Genomic DNA, 16,479 nt, shown 5'->3' on the forward strand with positions numbered 1-16,479 from the left:
TTCAATGCATTATAAAGTTAGGGTTTCTAACAATGTTTCAGGGGGCGATTGTAATTACTAATACTATATGGATATTTATGTTATTTTAGCAGACTACAGGGGTGTAGGTGCAATTTACCCTTATGATTATATATAATTTCCTTTTTCTTCTAGAAACAAATATGCCTAGTGGTGGTGCTCTTCCCTAATTAGAGAAATAAAGAGAAAATTGCTTCCAAATATAACTACAATTGAGAAATTATTACTTACATTATCACAAATGATTTTGTTAATTTGCTTAACTGTTAGGAATTTACTTACTTCATTTGTTTGTAATTTTTCATTTTTGTCATTATTATATTGGTTGAATTTAGCTCTCGAACGATAGTTTGCAAACTATAAAAGAGTTGTTATGTAGCACGGAAATTGAAATGGTTATATAGGGAAACAGGAACAACATATCTAAAAAATGAGGACACGGGAACTTGGGAGAAACGTGTAAACATTAAAAGTATAGGCGTATAATTATAAATATATTATATAGTCATATATAATTTTTATTTATATGTAAATCCTTTGATGTATTTGGATACAAATATTTTCAAAACAAATATTATGTTCAACTATCGATTTGCAATTGATCATTAAATCATGTAAATAACTAGGGAGTCAATAAAAATACTTGAAATTTTGCTCTTCAAACATGTTTCTAAGTTTTTAAAAATTACAAAATAGTTCATAAGGTATCCGGTCCGGCAGGTGTCCTTGAATGTCGGACATGAAACATGTCCGAAGCACACAAACGTTAAAAAGTTAAAATTTTCGTATTACATAGAAAATATGTAAACCAAGTAGTTATAAGTTGCAGTCTCCCTTCCTTAAAAAAAACCACCAATAGAGCATTCTTGCTAATTAGAATAATTTTGAGGTTAATTTTTTTTTTTTTTTTGAAGTTAATTAATTAGTAAAATTAAAAGAAATTCAAATGGGTCAACAAGCCTATTTAGGCGAATATAAATTTATTTTTTTAATCTCAATTTGAACTACTTTTATGTTGTGTTGTATTTTATATCCACTTAGATTAGAGATCATTATTGAAGAGGGTTGGAAATTATTAATATAGAATAAGAGATTAGATTATTTAGAGTGATTTGTTGGCAAGATTAATAGAATAATTGCAAGTCTTAAACGTAATCACCCTTTGATTAGCATAGGTAGCTCATTCACTCCAAAATTTACATGCTATACTATGGGCCTATGGCTCATTCAATTTATTGGTCAACACAACATTTTTAATTAAGCCCACTACCTAAATCTCAAGAAAAAAAAAAGTTTTAGGAGATTCATTTATCATATTTTAGACACATTACATTTTTGTTAATGTAATTTTATTCAAAATTTATAAATATTTACATGTATTATTGTCACTTAACTTGTTTTGCATTATCTAATACTCACACCATTTCTTTTTAAGTGTCACTTTAGCCATAATTTTATTTTTCATATTAAGTGTCACTTTAGAATTTCAAGATAAGACAATTTTTTTGTTCAATTTTACCCTACAATTAATGAGAGATTAATGAACTTATAAATAAAGATTTAAAGCCACAAAATGGCTAATTTTGTAAAATATGAATTATTTTCCCTGAAATCAAGAATGTGTATTAACTTTTTAATTGGTGTGCATTAACCTTAAATGACACTTATTTTGAAACTGCGGGAGCGGGAGTAACATATTTAAGTTTTGTTCTGATTGAACAATACAAAATGCAATTGAATAAATAGCATAAGTTAGTAACAAATTTGATTAACAAAATTTGTTCTATTGTACCTCAAATCTTCATGAAAAACGTAAATAATGTGTAACTAAATGTGACTATCAATCGAAATAATAGAGAAAACGTGTTTTATGTAATGTCACACCCGATAAAATACATTGGGCGATTATTAACCGACAATTACACACACTGACGTGAACGTTTGTTTAGCACCAGAAAAAATTGACAATTTTATCCCATCCTCATTGGCAAAGGGCATCTCCGGACACATTAATCACAAGAAAGATGACGTGTCAACAAACGAAAAAAACAATAAACATTTGACCCAAAGAAAATTGGAAAAAAAAAAAAAAAAAAAAACGAATATTAACAATAACATGTGTTGCAAATTGATGAAGTCATAAAGTTAGTTTGATTGTAACATTTCACCAGGTGGTCTCGTCTTCGCATGCACGTGTTTATTCCCTGCCCTAAAATCCACGTCACTTCCGACACACCCAAATTATATTATATTATACATATTAAATAAATAAATAAACACACGCGTACAATACACGTAACTCCACTCGCTGAACTTCTTAGAGCAACTCCAATGGTAAAGTATCAAAATCGATCATCAAATATTAATTTGATACTCGTTTTATTATTTTGATACTCATTTACTCCAACCGCAAGCATTAAATGAATCATCTAATTTTAAATATAAGCATAAATATATTTAATAATGACACGTGTCAATTTTTAATTGGTTTGTTGGGTAGTTAATGTTTTGATACCTCTTTTTCCAGGATGCATTTTTGCATCTCGGGAAGTTGAATATCAAAATAACTACCAATTTAATTCCCCCATTGGAGATGAAAATTTATGTTTTGGAGCATCAAACTAGAAGTTATTCCATTTAATTCCCCATTTAATTTCTCCACTGGAGTTGCTCTTATAATATAGTATATTTTTGTAATTATGTTTAATATATTTTATTTTTTTAATGTTTCATATTAATCGGTGCATGTGTCACTACTTTCAAAAATACTAATAAATTTTGTTTTGTGCATTAACTCTTCAAAGATAAAATATGATTTGTAATTTTCAAATTTATTTCCTATTAAAAATTGAATGATTTTCTTCTTTTTTTTATAAATTATACTTTTTTGTTGAGCTTACAAGGTACGAAATAACATAAAAACAGATTTATTTGCAAAAAAAGATTATGGACCTTCTATTCTATATTCCAAATTATTTATTTTTTGACCGGAATTGATAAGAAATATTTCAACTCGATTCATTCGATTTGATCCTAATGTAGTTGTATACCAACAAAGGTAACTATTCCGATTTAATCGAAGTTACAGATTCGAGTAACTTCGATTAAATAAACTTGTAGAAAAGAGCACATGTTTTTTTTAGTATAGTGTGACGGGACATCAATTTGAATTCGGTTTTGATTGTGATCGAAAATTGGACTAATTGGAACCAAAATCGGAATGCAATCGAATCGAATTTTTCATCCCCAAGTCAAAATGGATTTGATTTCCCGATATTGTAATTTCCACGTGTCTGATTTCCGCACAGGCATATCGCGCGCACACACAGATAGAGAGAGAGAGAGAGTGACGTCATTGATGACGCAAGCGTACGAAGCCACCTGGAAAATAAAATGATCGGAGGCGGTGCATCGTATATATGCGGTGGTGGTGGCAGAATTAATCGGCTGTATTATTTTTTCAATTGAAGGAATTACAAAAAAATGGCAGGAAAAAATAGCAGCGTAGTATGTGTAACAGGCGCCGGTGGGTACGTGGCTTCATGGTTGATCAAGCTTCTCCTTTCTCAGGGCTACACCGTCAATGGCACCGTCAGAAACCCTGGTCTCTCTCTCTCTCTCTCTCTCTCTCTCTCTCTCTCTCTCTCTCTCTCTCTCTCTCTCTCATTTTAGTATTCAGTTTTAGTAATTGTTTGATGATTATTCTGCAATATTTGATTTTTGTTTAATAATTGGGGATTGAGTAGGCCAGTACGGATGGAAATTGGAACGAAATTTTTTGATTTTGGAACAATACTATTTTCCAATTTTCCCTTTTGTTTGGATTAGGGTTCCGATTTCCAATCTGATTTTAATTTCGAATATATTTCCAAAAAATTCGATCCGAAAAATTACACTTAATAGTGTCAATATTATTATGTATTTTTATGTTATAGGTGAATATAGAAATGACATTTCTGATTTTCACCGATTCCGATTTTGGAATGACTTTTTTCATTTCTATTTCCGAAATTCAAATTTGGGATTTTTTTCGAAATTTTCGGAATGGAGTTTGAATTGGTTTTTTGCTTCCGGAAAATTGATTTTTTTGCGGAAGTGTAAATTCCGATCCGATCTGTCTGAATTCCACCTATACGTGTGGTTATTGTTTGATTTGAAGGTTTAATTGTTGTACTTTTGCTACCAACTATAAGTTTCCTTGTTTTTTTTTTTTTTTTTTTTTTTTTTTGCAGGAGATGAAAAAAATGTTCATTTGAAAAAACTCGAAAATTCAACCGAAAGGCTGAAAATCGTAAAGGCAGATTTACTCGATTTCAACTCCGTTTTTGCGGCTGTTAAAGGATGTGACGGAGTGTTCCATGTTGCGAGTCCCGTTCCTCCAGGCTCCGTTCCAAATCCAGAGGCATGTTTAATCAACTCTCGACTTCAATCTCAAATTGTATTAATTAATAGTTTAGAGTTTGTTAATTAATTTTGATTTTCCGGGGAAAGTTTATGAATTTGAGGCTTGTTTTAAGTTAGCAAACATTGCAGTCAAAATCGGGATTTTGAGAAAAAAATCAGAAGTAGATTGTAACTTCGTAATGGTGAAATCGTGATTAATAAGTCAAATACGAAACAACTTTTCTGACATAAATAAACATTTCTCGACATAAGTAAAGCATGTGTGATTGGTATTTAGTCATTCGTCTTTGTTGTTCGTTGCATCATAGTAATCTAATTATTCATTATTTTAATTTTAATTTTTTTTATTTTTTTAATGATCATGTGAATACTGGTACAGGTGGAATTGGTTAAGCCTGCTCTAGAAGGTACTATTAATGTACTCAAAGCATGCTCCGAGGCGAAAGTGAAACGAGTGGTAATCGTTTCATCAGTTGCTGCAGTTTTCATGAACCCAAAATGGCCCAAGGATCGAGTAATGGACGAGACTTGTTGGTCGGACATTGAATACTGCAAGGCCAATAACGTAATTTTGGTCGCCCCTTTAAAATTAAATTTCATTTACAAGATTTTTTATTGCTTTTTTAGAACAAGCTTGATTTTTCTTACACATACATGCATACAGCAATGGTACTGTGTTTCGAAGACAGTGGCAGAAGCCGAAGCTTGGGAATATGCAAATAAAACGGGGCTTAATGTCGTCACTTTGTGTCCAACGCTCGTTTTGGGACCTATGTTGCAGCATGGAACAAACGCTAGCAGTTTGGCTCTCGTTAAGATATTGAGAGGTCTATTTTGTTCCGTATAAGGATTAGATTCATCGATCAGAAAATACCATATAAGTCGACTTCGTTTGAAAATTCGGTTGTCTGAATTGTTTTCCAAAAGAGTCTGAATTGACTTACGATATAATATAACGTCTCTTTCTTAATTGATTAATCACGCAGAAGGATATGAGGAAACGGAAAACAACCTCCGGAAAATAGTAGATGTGCGCGATGTAGCCGAGGCCTTGAAATTAGTATATGAAAAACCCGAAGCTGAGGGTAGATACATATGCACAGCCCACACGATCAAGAATCGGGATTTAGTTCAAACTCTCAAGGAAATCTATCCGAACTATAACTATCCCAAGAGGTAGTAATTTTTCCTTCAAAGTAGTAATTTCTCCGTTTTTTCTCGTTTCTTCAAAATAATCTCGTTTCTTGTTGATTTGCAGCTTCAAAGATGGGGGAAATATGTCAGAAGTGAGTTCAGAGAAGCTGCAAAGGCTTGGCTGGAAGTATAGGCCATTGAAAGAAACTCTTGTGGACTCTGTTGAGAACTACAAACAGGCTGGACTTTTGCACAATTGAATACATCACTCGATTCTCATCACTCGAATCTTTGTTTTCGCTTCGTTTTTTAATCAGTATCCCCACTGAGGCACGTTCGAGGTGTTACATCGTAATCCGATTTCCGTGTTACATTTGTTTTTATGTTTTTAAAAATGAATAAAATACCATCATAGAAGTGTTCTACATGTAAAATAAATTATAGAATTTCTATTATATATATAAGGCCATCTGGAAAAGGAAAAAAAAAATCACAATCATTTGCCAAAACAAATAAATGAAAATTACACTTATTACCAACAAAAATGAGACAAACTTTTCTCTGTATATGTTATGTCCTGACAAGAACATATATCTCTACCTACAGACAAACTAATTTGTGTAATGAAAATCAACCTGTGCTCAGACAGCCTCTTTAACCACAGCTTTGCGTTTGGGGCGTCCACACCTCCTTACATCGTCACCCTTTAGTAGCTCCAAAGCTTTCTCTAAGGTTACGTCATTTGGCTTCATATTCTGTAACCATTAATCGGATTGCAAATAATCAGGTTTTCGAGTCGTAAAAGATTTTTTTTTTTTATAAAACCCAAAACGAAATATAAATAATGCGAGTGATAAAACATGAATGGACTTTTAACCTTGGGTACTGAAGCAATTGTGCGTCTGTGTCTAATGGTATATCCGACGTTGGCAAGCTTTAAAACTACCGGTTGGTCATCGTCTGGATGGTTTCCCTGATAATTAAAAGATAAAAAAAGAAAAAAGTAAATTAAAAAATAAAATAAAATAAAATAAAGAACGTATGTATCTATAAGATCGGTTTGATGATGTGAAGTTAAATATAGGAAAAAAAGGCACATTGCACTGAAAATCAAAACATACCAAGGTCAATGGATACTTGAGTAATTCCAAGGCATCTTCCAATGTGATGGAGTCTGCATTCTTTATCTAGTGTAATAAAACATGAATATTGGATAAGTGACGCGAGAAACGAACATATTGCAAGCACCATAATTCCATTACTAAATTGAAGAGTTTGTACTGCCTAAGAATTATGGCATATGGGTAGTGAGAAAAGAAACATTGAGAAATTTAAAATTGGAATGTAAGATACATAAGTATCAATGATAAAAGTTCCAGTTTATCGAGAGGTTTCCAGAACTTTTTTTTTTTTTTTTGACTAGGTGACTTCAACCAGGGAATCAGACAATCAATGTGGCCTTATGTTTCCTATATATATGTAATATATACACACACACACGGAGAAAAAACGGGTTATTGAACCATAACCACTAAAAACAAATACATACTTGTTTCGCCGAGGCTCGCTTAGGTAAGTGCCCCTTCCTATCTTCACCAAGCTGCACATAGTGTCCGTATGGGCCACACTTCAGAAGAACCTAAGAAGGTGGTGAAAAAAAAAAACAAAACAAACATTAACAAGAAAAAAATCAGAATGATCGATGAACATAACAGTTATTAGAATACAATCCACAAACACAATCGTATTATCAGATGAAAACCTTCTCGTTTGATCCTGGATTTAGACCAAGCAGCTTCGGCTCCTGCACGTTGTTCTTCTGATTTTCAGGAGTGATTTCTTCATCATCTTCGCCGTAGAGTGTTTTAGCAATGTACCTGCACAGATGTCAATAACATAATTCACAAACCATACATAAAACGAAACCCACAGAGGCATTACGAATGAAGTCAAATACTCACTTGCACTTTGGGTGTTGATCACAGCCAATAAAGTACCCTGCACCGAACCTGCTAACTTTGAAAACCAATGTTCCTTCTCCACAACTTGGGCAAGTTTTATTTCCATCGCGAAGCGACGCGAACAAGAAATTGCCAAATGTTTTCTCCAACATCTTCTCCACCTGATGGATATGCACACTGCCAGCGCACTCGCAGTACTTGCTAAATCTAGTCCAATAATCTTTTAAAAGGCCTTTCCATTCAGTTAATCCAGCCGAAACATTATCGAGTTCGGTCTCCATATCAGCAGTGAAACTATAATCCGTCACCTCAGAAAAATAGTGAGAGAGGAAAGCCGAAACCATCCGCCCACGAAATTCTGGATACAGTGTCCTGCTTTTAACTGTTATGTAATTTCTGTCTTTTAGCACCTTAATAGTGGTTGCATAAGTAGAAGGTCTTCCTATGCCAAGTTCCTCCAGCTTCTTCACTAACGATCCCTCGGAGTATCGAGGTGGATGCTGCGTAGAATGTTGATCGAGTTCTACTTCAGTCACGCACAATGGCTGCCCACATTTCAAAGAACTCAAAACCTCGTATGTTTCACTGCGGTGATTCTCTTCATCCTCGATATTTCTGTCTCTGAATGTTTCTTGGTCTTCATAAGCCGCTTGAAAGCCTTTAAATTCCACTCTCGAGCATGTTGAACGGAAAACAATGGACTGGTTAGCATTGCCAATATCACATTGTATATGCTCAATTACAGCAGGTTCCATCTGACATGCAGTCGTACGACACCATATGAGAGTGTACAACTTGAGGGACTCTTCATCGAGCACCGCAGCAAGCATTGATGGAAGTCTTCGGATATCGGTGGGTCTAATGGCTTCATGAGCCTCCTGAGCATTTTTCACCTTCTTAAAATATTTGCGTTTACTCTTTGCTGCAAAATCCTGGCCATACTTCTCCACGATAAAGGATTGGATATCCTTACTTGCTTCGTCTGATAAGTGCAAGCCGTCAGTTCTCATGTAAGTTATTAGTCCAGTAGACTTGCCGTCGGATAATTGGACTCCCTCGTAAAGCTTCTGTGCAACTTTCATTGTATGTGACGCTGCAAAATTCAATTTGTTTGCAGCATCTTGCTGAAGAGTTGACGTTATGTACGGCATTGGTGGATTTCTCCGACTTTTGCTAGTTTTAGAACCGGTGACCTCAAACTTGGACATGTTAATCTTTTCTTCAATATCTTTTGCCTCTGTACTAGAGCTAATCGACAACTGACTCAGCTTTTTGGAATCGAAATGGGTTAAATGTGAGGCGATAGAAGTGTTCTTGGCTGAATTTGAATCGTTCTTCTGGAATTGAACATCGATTGACCAATACTCCTGAGCTTTGAATTCGTCGATTTCTTTTTCTCTATCACATATAAGAGCTAAAGCAGCTGATTGGACACGCCCAGCGGACTGGCAACCAGGTAATTTCCTCCATAATAAAGGAGAAACATTGAAACCAATCAGATAATCAAGTGCACGCCGTGCGAGATAAGCATGCACCAAGTCTGCATCGATCTCTCGTGGGGACTGCAGAGCAGTTTTAATGGATGATTCGGTTATTTCGTTGAAAACAACTCTTGCAACAGTAACATCATCGCGCAAAGCATCCTGTTGCTGCAACATTTCGAGTATGTGCCAAGCAATTGCCTCTCCTTCACGATCAGGGTCTGAGGCAAGAATAAGATTTTCTGCTCTGGAAACAAGAGAGGAGATCAGACAATAAACAAACCAACTGACAAACAAAATTATTCAGAGAGATAATTCAGTGAAACTGCATGTGCAGAAATCTAATTTGAGCCTTAAAAATACTTTCAAAACCAGGCCCAAGACTCGAAACAAAAAAAGTGAGTTACAATATAGCAGTAAAGCAAAAGATTTAAAAAAAATATAAGTAGAATGAGAAAGAAGTTAATAATACTATAGCAAAGTAGGCGTCGTAATCGGAGAACTCATATTGGAATTTGCACTTTCAAAAAAATTCCATTTTTTTTGGAAGTGAAAAACTAATTCCAACTCCGTTCCAAAAAATATTCGGAAATATCGGAAATCGGACTTTTGGAAATTGAAATGAAAAAGAATGTTCGAAAGTTGGAAATTTTCAGATTGGAACCAGCAAAATTTGGAAATTTCCATTTCTTTAGTCACCTATAGTATAATAACATAATAATATTGATGTTACAAGCGTAATCTTCAGAAATTTTCTAGTAGTTTTCTAGTTTTATTCCAAAAAAGAATCTGAAATTGGAACTTTCAGAATTCGGAATGAAAAATATTGTTCCAAAATTGGAGATATTCGGACAGAGAGCTACATACCCACAAAGTGCAACCTTAATACTCTTAAGATGAGACCACGCAGCGGATGGGACTTCCCACACCATACTGAAATCATCGTCAGGTCGTACAGATCCTGATCTTGCAGCCAAATCTCTAACATGGCCATAACTTGCTACAACCTCGTACATTTCACCAAGATATCCTTGAATCACTTTAGCCTTTGTAGCAGATTCCACCACTACCACAGATTTAGCAATAGGTGGATATAATTGATTCCAAACCTTTGGGCCTTGAGACTTAGTTTTAACGACCACGTGTGACTCTTGGCTCGGTACTTTGACATCTGATTGTACAATAAGTTCCTCGTTAGATTTCAGAGGAGAACGTGATTTTGTATTTGCTTTTCCCTTTTTAGTTGCTTTCTTCTTGACAATCTTGATTGGAATATTACTATCAACCACTTCTGTTGTACTTGAAGTCGAATTAACCTGCAACCAATAGTTAGTTAAAATAACAACACAGTAACTAAAAATCCAATTAGACTAAAAGGTATGCATGCTTCTAACCTCTAACGAAATAGGAGTTTTCTTGCTTTTGTTATTCTTAGTCTCCTTTGCTTGAGAAATCTTTACGGGGTTAATTGGCATGTCCGATGTGTCATCAGCAACAGCACTTTGAGTTTGCTTTTTCTTGCTCCTAGATTGAGGCTTCGCTTTCTCTTTGCCTTTTGGTGTTTGTATATTTTTGCCGACTAAAGATTTCTCACTATCCTTAACAATTTGACCGTTTAAAGGGGACAAAATGACATCATCAAAAGCTGCTGCTTTACCATCGGAGCTGCTGCTTGGCAATTCCTCAGTCGGAGCTGCATTTCCTTTGTGGGCAGCAAGACCCTTTGGCCACTTCCTCTGCTTATTAAATATTTTGAATAAACTGTTCTTCTCACTGCCCCCACTTTCTTTCGTAACAATATTATTTTGGGCACTTGCATTTGGCATCTGCGAAAATGCTCTGCTACTACTACTGTAATAATTCGAGCACATTCCACTTAACATCCCGTAATGAGAAGCATTTACGGGTACTTTAAACGCAGAAAAAGAGGGATGCGTATTAGCGAAACTTCTTAGTGGATGAATCTTCTTTTCTGGCTTGTTTCTGAGAGCACAAGATAGCCTAACACTCGGAGGAAAATTAAAATTAACGGATTTCTCAGCATTCGAAGACGAACACTTTAAACAGACCCGACGATAGTTTCTCAACGATCGATTCTGCAACTAAACAGACAACAAACACAAAATCAAAACTAATAAAAAAGAACAGAAATTTTCAAAAATAAGCTTAAATAAAGTACAAATTAAACAATTGAAATTCCTAAATACAGTATCGGAGTCCAAATTATGCACTTCCAATCTGAATTAAACTTGAACAAATTGGATAGAAATTCCCAATCAAAATCAAACGAAAAGACCTTAATTGTTTTATTCTGCATTTATCATTTCAGAATTTCATTCTACAATGGAGTAAGGAAAAAATGAACCACAATCTAGGGTTTGATAATCAGCAGCAAATTGGAATCTGACCTGAAAGACTTGGCCGTGTGACCACGTCATGCCGATAACCTTAACTACCATCGCATGCTTGATTTGCAAATCCATTATGCAGAAGAGAGAGAAAGAGGAGAGAGAGAGACTGAGCAGAGATAAGTGATGGTCGGAAACCTAGGCGGCTAATTGGTGGTTCATTTATTCAGCTTTACTTCCGGCCGCCGAGAGTAGGAAATTCTGTGGTAATGGGGTAAGGGGTTTGGGTGGGGGAGGGGTTTATGCTTTCTTTTTTTAATTATAAATAAATATATTTATTTTTCTTAAATTTTTAACAATGGAGTTTATTTTAAATTTTGACAAAACTTTCAACTTTAAGAACTTTTACAAATAGATTATGAATTTTATTTTTATTAAAAAGAGAATAAAAATATTTACTACCAATAAGGTTTTCCAAAACAAAGGTTAATTATTTCTCTTTCTAATATTATATTTATAACATATATTTTATTATTTTTGACATAAATAATGAAGAATTTATGACATTTTTATTCATTATTTATGTCATTTTTAATTAATCTTATATATAAAAGAAAGAGACGCTGGACAATTCTAAAAAATCATAATGGTATTTCTGTAATTATTTATTTTTAATATTTTTTCTCTACAATTTTTTAACTACCCTCATGGTATTTCTGTAATTATTTATTTTTAATATTTTTTCTCTACTAATTTCTAACTATAATTTTTAATAATTATCAAAATTAAAACTAACCCTTGAAAATTTTTACCTTATTGATGTAATTATTTATTTTTAATATTTTTTTTATATTAATTTTTTAAGTATAATTTTCAACAATTATTGATCTCCTAATTTTCATCAATATATCTCAAATTTTAAGAGATAAAACTAGAAATTCAATATGAATTATATTACATTATTAAATTTTACTATATTAGTGTACTATATTTTCTTATAATTTCACTATTTAAATAATATTTCGTGCATCTACGAGAGGAAAATGCTAGTAATAAATTTGGAATTAGAAGAATTTATGTCATTTTTTTCCAATTAACAAAAAATCGAAATTGAAACCTAAGCAAGTGATAAAACCTACACAACTCTCCCAACCCACGAGAACGGCTATAAACACTTCCCGTGCCTACTCTCGCCGCCGCCGCCGCCGGTCCGCTCCTCAATTTCTCTTCCCGCCGCCGCCCTGCTTCGTGCGTAGATAAATTTGTATTCGGTACGTCCTTCTCGCTAATCACCTATTCATTATTTCAAAATTCGTTCTGATTTGTGTGGTATGGTGGATTTATTGTGTGGTATCTAGGTCTAATATATTTCCTCCAATCTGTTATAATTTTCATATACTGGAGTTTTCATTGCTAATTTGTTCTCAGAGTCGAAGTTAGTTTTAAATTTCGTTGTAAAATCAAATTTCACCCCTTTTTCATTTTCGCCCATAGTTTATGCAAACAGTTCTGTTTAGCTATGGATTCATATTTTCAATTCAATTGTGTTTAAAATACTGCTCTCAAAACCTTGTCTTAGTTCTGTTAAAAGATTAATCGATTTTGTGTGTGTGTGTGTGTGTGTGTGTGTGTGTGTGTGTGTGATGACTAGTCTGTGCTGGACTTGTTGGATATAAGGGGGCAATATCACATAGAATATTTAAGTTCTCTTGAATAAATCGAATACAAATATACGAGCAAACAATCTGTTTGGCATTTATTCGTATTATTCAAGTGTGTTAAAGCACTACACATGAATACCTTCTTCATTAAAAAAAACAGAGAAGATGAAGGAGACTTTGCTTCCATCGTCAATTAAAAACAAAGAGAAAAGATCAGCAGTCCATGCGAAGTTGAAGCAGCAAAAGAAGGTAGAGAAGAAGAGGAACCAAAAAGTTCGCGAAGCTGCGGAAAAGAAAGCCTTGGAGCTGGGAGAGGACCCACCCCCCAAGAAAACCCCTCGGACAATCGAGAACACTCGGGAATTGGACGAAACTGTATGCAAACCCGACGACGAGGAGCTATTCGCTGGAAACGATGCCGATGAATTCAGCTCCATCTTGAAACAAGAATGCATACCTAAGATATTGATTACCACCTCCCGATTCCATTCATCTGTATGGTTTTACTCGCAAGTTTTGATTTTTTTTTTAACATGATCTCGTTTTTTTTCCTTTGCTAATGATGGTATTTTATGGTGTACTTCAGAGAGGACCCGATTTTATTGAAGATTTGCGCTCTATCATTCCCAATGCTCATTACTACAAGAGAGGAACATATGACCTCAAAAAGGTTTCTGAATTTCTCTCCCTTTTATTTTCTACCCCGTCACCAATCAATTAGATTTGAGTTTGTGTTTACAGTTTGTGTGGCATAGTGTGTGATTCTTTGTAATTTTTTATGTGAATGCAGATTGTTGAATATGCAAAAAAGAAGGATTTCACATCGGTCATAGTTGTCCACACCAACCGACGGGAACCAGGTCAACCCCTGCTCTGATCTCGACTCGCACATTAATAATTGTTCCGCTATGCTTGAAGTTTAAGATGTTAGAGTGGTGACGGTTGATTCAATTAAAATAAGTGCTTATTTTTTTATTTTTTTAATTAAATCTTGATCAGTAATTGATAGAAATCGGGTAGGGTTTTGAGGGCATATTAAGATGAATCAACTTGCAGATTCCGTATCATCCTGGATTTTCGATTTTTGTTAATCTTTGTAAGTCGATGCAGATGCTCTGTTGATTATTGGGATACCGAATGGTCCTACTGCTCACTTCAAACTTTCGAAGCTTGTTTTGCGAAAAGACATTAAGGTAGGATGATTTTTTTTTTACATTTAGTCCCTCATCATTCTCTCGATTTCAATACAGCCCTTGTTAGATCTGTATTTCTCATTTTCATCACCACTTGCAGAATCATGGAAATCCGACCAGTCACCAGCCTGAGTTAGTTTTGAATAATTTCACCACACGTTTGGGGCATCGTGTAGGCAGGTAATTTTTACTGTAAATTAATTAATGAAGTTGTGAAAGATGAAAATACAAGGCTAAATCACACACCCTGTATGAATTATTCAGTACATTAGTTTCCTTTTCTTGTTGCTTTCCAACGTTTTCTGCGATATTATTTTCTTTCTTGGCTGTGGGATGATGAATCTTCGATAAATAAAAAAATTACTAAGGTTTGGTAGTATGCTGGCTTGATTTGAAGTTCTAATTCTAGTATGATTTTCAACCCTCTTGCAATATGGGACACGTTTCAGTTCTATATCTATAACATTTGTTCACGCGTCTCTTGTTGCTGTTTCATTTCTCTATATTCGAATGTTTCGAATAAAAGTTGACATTGTATTTTTTTTTTTGTCTAAATTAGGCTAATACAGTCTCTATTTCCGCAAGACCCTCATTTCAATGGCCGAAGAGTTGTTACCTTCCACAATCAACGCGATTTTGTATTTTTCCGCCATCACCGGTGTGTATCTTGTTCGTGCATATTGCTCTGTAGTTTCGTAACTTATGATTTAAATATCTTAATTTTTTTCCTTATATTTATTATTGCATGTAAAAGTTACATTTTCGAAACAAAAGAAAGCAAAACGCCGGAAGGTAAAGACAAAAAAGAAAACAAGGCTGCTCGTCCGGGGAAAGTTGTTGCCAGGCTTCAGGTTTGTAATACAAATCCCCTGGGCCCCACCTTCGACATAGTTATTTGCTTCTCTTGCCTTTTTTCTTACATATTCATTATGAAATCTTGGTCGAAACTCGGTTGCACAAACTGCAAACGATGGCAATTATGTAAATATCAACCTTGCAGGAATGTGGACCCCGCTTCACCCTGAAGCTAACAAGTCTTCAGTATGGAACATTCGATACACAAGGAGGTGAATATGAATGGGTACACAAGGTAAAATATATATATTTTTTTATCTCTACTAAAATTCATTAATTTGCTCAAAGTATTATTACTTTTTCTCGATCAAGTGGCTTATATTTTATTCGTTGCGCCCACAGCCTGAAATGGATACCAGCCGAAGGAGGTTTTTCTTGTGATAAACTCGGAGATGCGATTCTTCGGAAATTTTGAAAAGCTATGTGGAAGTCTAATGAAGTTGAGGGTACTAAGTAAAACATGAAATTGCATCCAACAATTTGTGCTATTAGCTTTGTTTTCTTCATTTTGAACTGTTGTAGTTTTTGAACTCGAGCTTTATGTTATATGATTTCAGAGAATTTACTATATTTGTTTTAAATATTAAAATTACGTTACAAGTTAAAAAAAAAAAAAGTAGGGAAGATGCAGAATTTGTCACGGCATAAAATCATTAGCATTGGTGTATTGCATCCATAAATGAAAAGAAAATAAAAGCTCATTAATTATTAAATAGGAAATAATCGAATTGGATTAACACCAAATTTATTGATTTATTGGCAAAATATACCAAATAATAAACTATAGATTACGACCATGTTGAGAGGTAATGTCAAATTATGAAATAATCAGAAGAGGTAAGGTTAAATTATGAAAAAATCTTTCATGTTTGTGTAATTACAGCTATCCCTTAATTACGAATCTTTCTTACACGTTCACCTTTACGATGTCAAATTTAGTGGAATATTCTCCGGTTCGTATCTGTTTTACCACATTCTAGCTCTACATTTTAGAACAAGATGATTAAAAAAATTGGAGTTATTAGCACATACCCCCCCCCACCCCCCCCCCCCTGCGTATCGCTAATTGTAGAAAAATTCCCTACGTTATAAAAAAATTAGCGATAAGCCCTCTATGTTACGTTTTACAAGCACACAGTTCATCACATCAAAATTGATTTTTTTACTTAAATGAAATGACAAAATTGCCCCTACTATTTTTTTAAAAAATATTTTAAGTTAAATAAACTAAATAATCATTTTTTTAATATTAAATATAACAGAAAATTATGAAACTTTTATTTTGGGTCTTACAAAAATTATGGGGTGAATTTATAATTTTATAAATTTATGTTTTAAAGGGTATTTTAGTCTTTTAGGTCAAAAAAACATACCCCAAATCGCGCGCGGGTGCAACACACATCAGCTCGTAGCGGCTTTATTGG

The 16,479-nt window shown here is 34.1% G+C and overlaps 3 protein-coding genes across 4 annotated transcripts; 2 read left to right on the forward strand and 1 right to left on the reverse strand.

Moving 5' to 3' along the window:
• Window positions 1–3,178: 3,178 nt before the first annotated feature.
• On the forward strand, window positions 3,179–5,994 carry LOC105953663 (cinnamoyl-CoA reductase 1). Its single transcript, XM_012977341.2, has 6 exons — window positions 3,179–3,622; window positions 4,251–4,420; window positions 4,802–4,987; window positions 5,087–5,249; window positions 5,409–5,598; window positions 5,681–5,994. The coding sequence occupies exons 1-6, from the start codon at window positions 3,502–3,504 to the stop codon at window positions 5,814–5,816; spliced, it is 966 nt and encodes a 321-aa protein (XP_012832795.2). The 5' UTR covers window positions 3,179–3,501; the 3' UTR covers window positions 5,817–5,994.
• Window positions 5,995–11,692, reverse strand: LOC105953662 (DNA topoisomerase, type IA, core). Of its 2 annotated transcripts, none has more exons than XM_012977339.2 (9): window positions 11,407–11,692; window positions 10,393–11,100; window positions 9,866–10,314; window positions 7,518–9,245; window positions 7,319–7,433; window positions 7,106–7,195; window positions 6,678–6,743; window positions 6,434–6,529; window positions 5,995–6,311 (listed from the first exon to the last, which is right to left on the reverse strand). In XM_012977339.2, the coding sequence occupies exons 1-9, from the start codon at window positions 11,479–11,481 to the stop codon at window positions 6,198–6,200; spliced, it is 3,441 nt and encodes a 1,146-aa protein (XP_012832793.2). In that variant the 5' UTR covers window positions 11,482–11,692; the 3' UTR covers window positions 5,995–6,197. The 2 variants fall into 2 exon arrangements, with proteins under 2 accessions (XP_012832793.2, XP_012832794.2); XM_012977340.2 differs by having other exon boundaries at window positions 10,393–11,094; window positions 11,407–11,635.
• A 771-nt stretch (window positions 11,693–12,463) lies between these two features.
• On the forward strand, window positions 12,464–15,623 carry MEE49 (Ribosomal RNA processing Brix domain protein). Its single transcript, XM_088815339.1, has 9 exons — window positions 12,464–13,502; window positions 13,594–13,677; window positions 13,798–13,867; window positions 14,118–14,200; window positions 14,301–14,380; window positions 14,760–14,858; window positions 14,955–15,051; window positions 15,201–15,290; window positions 15,398–15,623. The coding sequence occupies exons 1-9, from the start codon at window positions 13,173–13,175 to the stop codon at window positions 15,434–15,436; spliced, it is 972 nt and encodes a 323-aa protein (XP_088671465.1). The 5' UTR covers window positions 12,464–13,172; the 3' UTR covers window positions 15,437–15,623.
• Window positions 15,624–16,479: the final 856 nt, after the last annotated feature.

This window comes from Erythranthe guttata, chromosome 3 (assembly GCF_056151865.1).
Source record: "Erythranthe guttata isolate IM_541 chromosome 3, IM_541, whole genome shotgun sequence".
In the NCBI taxonomy this organism is placed as follows: Eukaryota; Viridiplantae; Streptophyta; class Magnoliopsida; order Lamiales; family Phrymaceae; genus Erythranthe; species Erythranthe guttata.

Excerpts from the sequence above, each read along its gene's own strand:
- LOC105953662 (XM_012977339.2), bottom strand. The coding sequence starts at position 11,481 with ATGGATTTGCAAATCAAGCATGCGATGGTAGTTAAGGTTATCGGCATG. Across the intron at positions 10,315-10,392 it reads AAACTCCTATTTCGTTAGAG|GTTAATTCGACTTCAAGTAC; the intron begins GTTAGAAGCATG and ends TATTGGTTGCAG. Across the intron at positions 7,196-7,318 it reads ATCCAGGATCAAACGAGAAG|GTTCTTCTGAAGTGTGGCCC; the intron begins GTTTTCATCTGA and ends CCACCTTCTTAG.
- MEE49 (XM_088815339.1), top strand. The coding sequence starts at position 13,173 with ATGAAGGAGACTTTGCTTCCATCGTCAATTAAAAACAAAGAGAAAAGA. Across the intron at positions 13,503-13,593 it reads CCTCCCGATTCCATTCATCT|AGAGGACCCGATTTTATTGA; the intron begins GTATGGTTTTAC and ends GGTGTACTTCAG. Across the intron at positions 13,678-13,797 it reads GAACATATGACCTCAAAAAG|ATTGTTGAATATGCAAAAAA; the intron begins GTTTCTGAATTT and ends ATGTGAATGCAG.
- LOC105953663 (XM_012977341.2), top strand. The coding sequence starts at position 3,502 with ATGGCAGGAAAAAATAGCAGCGTAGTATGTGTAACAGGCGCCGGTGGG. Across the intron at positions 3,623-4,250 it reads TGGCACCGTCAGAAACCCTG|GAGATGAAAAAAATGTTCAT; the intron begins GTCTCTCTCTCT and ends TTTTTTTTGCAG. Across the intron at positions 4,421-4,801 it reads GCTCCGTTCCAAATCCAGAG|GTGGAATTGGTTAAGCCTGC; the intron begins GCATGTTTAATC and ends ATACTGGTACAG.